The sequence below is a fragment of the Agrilus planipennis genome, unplaced genomic scaffold, assembly GCF_000699045.2.
Source record: "Agrilus planipennis isolate EAB-ADULT unplaced genomic scaffold, Apla_2.0 scaffold24, whole genome shotgun sequence".
Classification (NCBI taxonomy): domain Eukaryota; kingdom Metazoa; phylum Arthropoda; class Insecta; order Coleoptera; family Buprestidae; genus Agrilus; species Agrilus planipennis.
Genome location: NW_020439076.1, coordinates 1007378 through 1014575, shown reverse-complemented (window position 1 = coordinate 1014575; position 7198 = coordinate 1007378). Strand labels below are relative to the sequence as shown.

At 35.0% G+C, this 7198-nt stretch overlaps 1 protein-coding gene across 1 annotated transcript in view; it reads left to right on the top strand.

Moving 5' to 3' along the window:
- LOC108741434 (discoidin domain-containing receptor 2-like) overlaps window positions 1-7198 on the top strand; it is a 388424-nt gene that overhangs the window by 96783 nt on the left and 284443 nt on the right. The window contains exon 3 of the mRNA XM_025977248.1: window positions 3715-4322. Within this exon, the coding sequence (XP_025833033.1) occupies window positions 4250-4322 (73 nt within the window). The 5' untranslated portion in view covers window positions 3715-4249. The remainder of the gene's footprint in view (window positions 1-3714; window positions 4323-7198) is intronic.

Here is a 7198-nt window from a genome sequence, read left to right as displayed (position 1 = left end):
TATTGAAAAAATTTATAGAAAATAATTCTTTATTTTTAAATTAAAGGAAAAATAATAACAACGTAAATCTTTTAACAAAACAATATTGTGCTTACGAAGTTACATTTGCAGTTTAAATGTTAAGCTGGTTCTAAGGTATGTCGGAATAAAAATCGGAACCCTTATAGAATCACTCGTGTGTCTGTCTGTCCATTTTTTTTAAATGTATACCTACTCACATATTTTTGAAGTGTTTTTGTTTCGAATGACTTGTCTTTTCATGGATGCAATTATTTTTATTGTTACCCTTTTGAAATTGCAGTTTTTTTCCATCGCGCCCTTAATAAAAAGAAAACTATTAACGACATCAAGATGTAATTCGTAAAAAGCGTTTATTGAAAGAAGTTTAAACAAAAAAGCAAAAGAAAAAGTGAAATAAGAATAACGTATTATGATGGAGTAGAAGCTTTTTATATTCCAACTCACCAAAAAAAAAAATGAATCTAGATGTAATTAAGGCGCAAGTAGAACAAGAAAGCTTTTAATAATTAAAGCACTTTCCAAGTAAACAAAGTCGTGGAATACGACAAACGCAGGAGGCTTGATCCAATTCTACCAGCAGAATTCATTATCTCAGAAAGCGGAGCAACTACCACAATGTTCTATCTCCTCTATAAGTATAACCCACACCAGACCAGAACGAACTTTAAAAGAAGTTGTTTTTATTCTCCCTTCTTGATAAGTAAATACCTATTTTACGAAATGGTTATTCATTTCTGCAACGCTATAATTCCTAAATCAACTATCAGCTGTTGAATCGAATTGAAATGAAGATTTACAAAAACTAGTGGCAATATTAATTTAATAATTAATAAAAATAAACGAAATACAGCTTATGGAGGGTAGAGGTAAGGAAAATTATCTCATATGGGGGAATGTTGAAAAAAGTATCCAGCTATAAGCAGTAAACAAAAGTTCAAAAACCCTCCAAAATTGCGCTAGCGTAGGCAAAAGGTACGATATGAATGTACAGGCCTGACGCTGGAAGCTGGCGGAAATTTTAAAATGGCGTGGATGCGCGATGGCAAAAGTAGGCACTTTTAGGTATAAAGATTGCAGCCCTCATTCTTCAGTATTCCTATCAGGGGCGTAGATTAAATATTTAAAAATAGGGATCAGTGAGCAAGTAATAGACAGACAAACAGAAGAACTAATTGTTGATGTTGGTGACAGTGATAGAGATTCCCATGATGACAGTGAATGTGAAAACTAACTATAAAACAAAAGCAATAGGTTAATTTTCTCTTTTTGATAAGATATTTTTACATTATTTTCTAGTACGCTACTGTCCTATCTGTATTAATACTATAATTTACGCCTACTGAAAGCTTATTTGTGTATCGGTTCCAAGTGACTTACCCAAATAGGTCATAAATAGACAACTACCTGCGCGACCGCTCGTCAGCTTCCTTCGTCAGACCTGTAGCAGTTGTTGACGGATTAAAGTTAGAAAATTTAATATTTTTAGTGACTAGAATAGTTGGTGACAGTCGAGTATACTAAACCTCAACTATTTATGTAGTTTAAAGTAATTTTGTCCTTTTCTATCCTATTCTAATTTTTTTTTTTTTGTTTTCGTGGAATAGGGGAAATCTTCAAAAGACACCCAGCCGTCCGTAAACCCTATTCTAATAACATTTGGCGCTTTATGTGAAATTTACCCTGTTGCTACTGTGGCACCACCCCAATTTATTTTAATTTTAAGTACTCCTTACCTCTACCCTCCATAGTACAGCTGAATCATGGAGAGATGACCCCAGACTTTTAGTGGTCGTAAAGCTGAAATTCTCTGTCATGCATGCGAACTTGTCATGAGCTTAAAGAAAGTACTGTCGATAGTTGTGAGAGTTATGAAGATTCCTTCCAATTATGCATAAATTGACCCTTCTTCCAACGCATAACTTGGTTTTAGTCAACAGAATAGTACAAAGTACTTAAAGAAGTAAATAATAATCATCATCATCATCATCGTCAATCCTAAGACTGGTTGGACACGCACCTCCACTCTTTCCTATTCTGAGTTAAACTTCGCATTTCCCTAAAACCAGAACAGCCCACATCCTTAACTATTTGCGAACAGTAATCTAATCTAGGTCTACCGCTACTCCTCCTAACTCCTGTTTCTGCCTCTAATATGTCCCTCAGTAGACTTTCATGCCTTCAAATTTTTAATTTTCTTTGGGTTCTTAACATTAGCGTTAGCAATAGTGCACTGTATTTCTTTCTTAATATTATTAAATTTGCAAGTATGGAAAATTCTTATTAAACTAGGCATAGTTAAAAGCACACTGACAATAAAATCATTATTACAGGATTACAAGATATAGTTATTCAGTTGAACAATATGTACGACTAAACTTTATCTGACAGTTAGATATACTCCAACTCCAACTTTTATTCTGTCTATTCTGTCGTCCACTATATTGATTGCGAAAATTACAGCCGGGCCAGTTGGTGTGTGTTGAGTTCTTAGCTCGAAGAGGAGCTGAACTTAAATGATTTATCTTAACACAGAATAGCCGTCGCTCAATGCGCATTTGTAGGTATTACAATCGAAGGGGCCACGTTTCGTTGGTTCAAAAGTACATATTATAAAATCTGGTAATTGAATCCAACAAGAAAAATATAGTAATATGAAGAAAATACCACAAATGGCGCGGTAAACGGCATCTGTAGTTTGATGCTACCTTTTAGGATTACGTATGCTCCAACAAGGTCGATTTAAATATATTGATATCAACTTGCTGAAACGAATCCCGGCGTAGCTAACCTCAACGTATTAGGCACGTTACCATAATCGAGTAAAATAATTCGAAGTGGTCTGTATTCTGTCGAAACTGCCAGACGCGGATCGCGATTTCGATCTTTTTGGATCTCATCAGCGCGTCGCAGACAACTCCGACAGAACACAGACCAACTTTTACCTGCTGCCTTAACAGCGCGTTTTAGAAAATACCACAAATGACGCGGTAAACGCCATCTGTAGTACGATGCTACATTTTAGGATTACGTAACCTTACGCCGGAATTCGTTTCAACAAGTAGATATCCATATATTTAAATGGACCTTGTTGGAGCATACGTAATCCTAAAATGTAGCATCATACTGTAGATGGCATTTACCGCGCCGTTTGTTGTATTTTCTAAAACGCGCTGTTAAGGCAGCAGGTAAAAGTTGGTCTGGGTTCTGTCAGAGCTGCCTGCGACGCGCTGATGAGATTCAAAAAGATCGAAAGCGCGATCCGCGTCTGGCAGTTTGGACAGAATAGAGACCACTTCGAATTATTTTATTCGATAGTAATATGAAATACATATATTCTCATTGTTTTACTCTTTTGTGTCCTCTATTACATTTCGTGACTGCGACATTTCCACTGGAGTGTACCTTTAATGAGGGGAGATATTTCCTGATTTTCTAGTCGCTTTTAATCCATTGCCCAGAAACAACAATTAAAGAAACGAAAGAATAAATGAACGTCTACTAGTTTAGTTTTTGTTTCTGATGCACCACGCGATCAAATTCGATGGACATTTGAGCTTTTGGATTCCGATGTCTATCTGATACGTGTGCACCATGTCACCTGCCAAAACAACAAAGAAATACACACACACACACACACACACACATACTCTCCCTGTAACTCTCATTACTAATTCCGCACTGTTTTTGTTACAGATCGTGGGCCTGACCACGCACGGAACCACCATCATCACCATCACAAGCAACAACAGCACCAGTTCGCGCCGACATTGCCGAAACGTCGTCGTTTCTCCCTTCTAATCGGAAACACACATCACGAACTGCGATCTTATCAAACAACGACGGTCGGCCAGGTCTTCGGGAACGAAACAGAAGAAGATCAAATCTGGCCGCGAGTAGACGCGCGGCATTCAGCGATCGATTATTATAATTCACGTACCCACTTGACTTTTCACAGTTTCGAACAAATGAAGCGACTGAAAATAAAATGCAAGATTGCGCAGTGTGGCAGTTGCAGTAGTAATAGCAATAGCAGTAGTGTACTTACTTAATGCGCGTTTTCGTCCCTTGAAAGATTGTTTACATTGAAAGTGCGGTTTTCGTTCGTGATTTGATGATGAACTGTGCGGTGCGTGTCGAAATTTCGGTGTGTTCGTGAATTTATCGCGGGACAATACTAAATAATATGACTCTTGACCGGTAGCCGTAGAACGATTGCGTTTTACCTAAGATGCGGTTCGGGTTTTCCGTAGTGCTTTTCGTTTTGATCGCTGCATTGCCAAAGGTGCTAACGAACGACAATGGTGAGTTTTTTTTGTTTTTGTTTTTATTTAAATACAAGCTTTTCCCCTCGGCTTCGCTCGCAGAAATTAATATTGTTTCTCCATAAAACCGTTTAACTCCCAATTCACCCTTACAACGTTTTAATTTTATGTAATGTCGTCATCTTAGATTTCTAATACAAACAAACGTAACAACAACATTTCATCCTTAAGGGTTGATTTTTAAAAATTGCCAAAACACATATTTGATTAATTTCAACAATAAGTAACCTTCGAGTAAATCCGAGTACAAAGAAAATATACCCCATGGAAACGTTGCAACCTCTTTTCATTTGATGAATATCAAACAGTATATATACGATGTTTCAAGTAAATTCAACCACAAATAAAGTATGTCCCGAACAAAAATCCCCCCCCTCTTTGCAAGTTGAATTTTTTAATATGTCGAAATAGGTCCTTCAGAAATTAAATGAGAAACCATTAAGACCAAGTTTCAAGTAAATTTTGACCACAAATAATATATGTTCCATTTAAACATTGCAACTCCTCTTCACCACTCCTCCCCCCCAACAGAGATTGAATTTTTGTTATATTATTTTTAACAAATGAACTGAACGGCTAGACTGATGTTTTGACTGATAAATTTTTCGTTTTGCTCTCAGTTGCGTTTTGCTATTCCATGTCAGTTGCATTTTCTTATATCACGCTTTATGTCACATTCTACGGGAACGGGATAAAATAAAAGTATCCTATGTCCGTCTCGTGTTTCTACCTCCCCACCAATTATTTATCAGCCAAATCGGTTCAGCCGTTCTTGAGTTATAAATAGTGTAAAACAAGATAGCGACATTAAATTACACAGGTCTGCGATAAAAAAGTTTTTTGTATAAATTTATCTTAAGCATGTAAATTTTGGTCTATAATTTGCAAATATAAACTTTGTTTTACCGTATCACGTCACATTTTTTTTGTATGTAGATTAATATATGTATATATATATATGTCGATTCCTTAATTTAAAGGAAAGGACACTATGCACACCAATTACTTCAAGGGTGAAGGTCCTTCTTGCGAAAGTCGCCGACGTGAAAATGTATTTTTTGTCTTCCGTTATCCTTTTGTTTATTTTCCTTCTTTTTATCTTCCACGTACCGATGCAATGGACCATTAAATTTAAACACGAAATCACGCGGGAACCTGCCCTTTTTTTATTAAAAGAATTTAAGCTTAGTTAAACCAACCACAGGCGTTCGTCTGTGTTGTTAGAAGATTAGGAAAGCAAAGAAAATTGAACGAAAAATTTTCCACCTTTTATTGCTTCTCCGTTTAAAATAGATACCGAATCTTCAATAAATTTGTGTTTAATTTACTAATTCCATTAGTACTTTACATAAGATCCATTTAGCCTTAATTTTTTTTTATTATGTTGTTTGATCAATTACCCAAGATTTTAAGGAACGACTTTGATCAAGAAAGATTCTTTAGATATAATCACAAAATAAATTTCAGAAATTGACAACACTTACGTCATTTATATAGTCTTACATAATTGGAATGTGATTTTAATTTAAATTAATAATTTGATTGAAAAACTGTCTCACCTAACTTGGATGATTTCAGATTGATTTGATTACTATTTATTGAGACACTTAAATGTGTGANTATATATAAATATATTTGTGATTTGCACAACACTGCTACCAGAGTTTGGATAGATATGAAAGAAAGATCTAAGTTTTTATTTGATTTATCTACAACAGCCTCTAATAGCACAGATGCAATTCGATAATAGTTGTTTGTTTTTATTTAATTTCATGCAAATGAATCTGACACGGTAACAGTATATAATGCATCCTTATCCTAGTTAGAGCTTTAACCACTAGACGTCGTGACCAAAGTGATAAAATATCCCTATGTTTGTTTCTCAGTTCGCCTGTACTGTATATGGACTGTAATGCTGTAAATTGTAGCTGGTCAAGACAGGTTTTGTACCAATTATAATTAATGTAGTATACTTGCATGTACATACACTGTGCCCTATACAACATTGTTAAGTGTTTTTCGTAGAATGTTTTGTACAATATATGCGTACATATGTTGCAGTAATTTAATAGCTTCCTATCTTCATGTTGAGTTTTTACTATGCTGCGTTTCGAGCTTGACAAATTCAACAGGTCTAATAAGAATTATTAATGGTTTTAAACTTAATTAATACGTAATGAATTAATAAACAGATTTAAAATTTTCTATTACTCTAGAACTTCTATAACACGAATTTTTTTATAACTCGGATATGTTTTAGTTTTCTTGACATATGCAGGTACACAAGAATTAACTCGAATTTGTCAATTTCTCAAACTGTCACTTAGTAATATATTACGAGAAGGCAACACGAACGAAGTAGATTCTTAAATGTTGTCTGACATCGTGATCTCAGATTGCAAGGTCTATTAGCGTTGAACTTAATAGAGGTATGTAGAAGCGATGCCTTACAAACAAAAATTAAAAGGTTTGACCGTAAAGCAGACTCCTTGACTCCAATCTTCTCTGGCATAAACATGACCGGTTGCATCTAGGACAGGGATGGCGAACCTTTAAGTACCGTCGTGCCATTTTTATAAAGAAAAGTTTAATCAGGTCATAGACGTGCCATCAAATAATTTTGTCTCTGTGATTATTGGGAAAATAATGATAATAAATAATATCAACTCAAAATTCTACAAGAAAATAGGAACATTTTGCAATGTTTAAATTATACGTGTAATTTAAATTAAAGTAAAATTAGTGTGACTTCTGTTTTTGCAGATTAGATGACAAATAACTTATGTTAGGGTTGTAAGATGTTAATTTTAGCAGAATGCATGCTGAACTGGAGTCATCTACCAAACGGTTTGTAA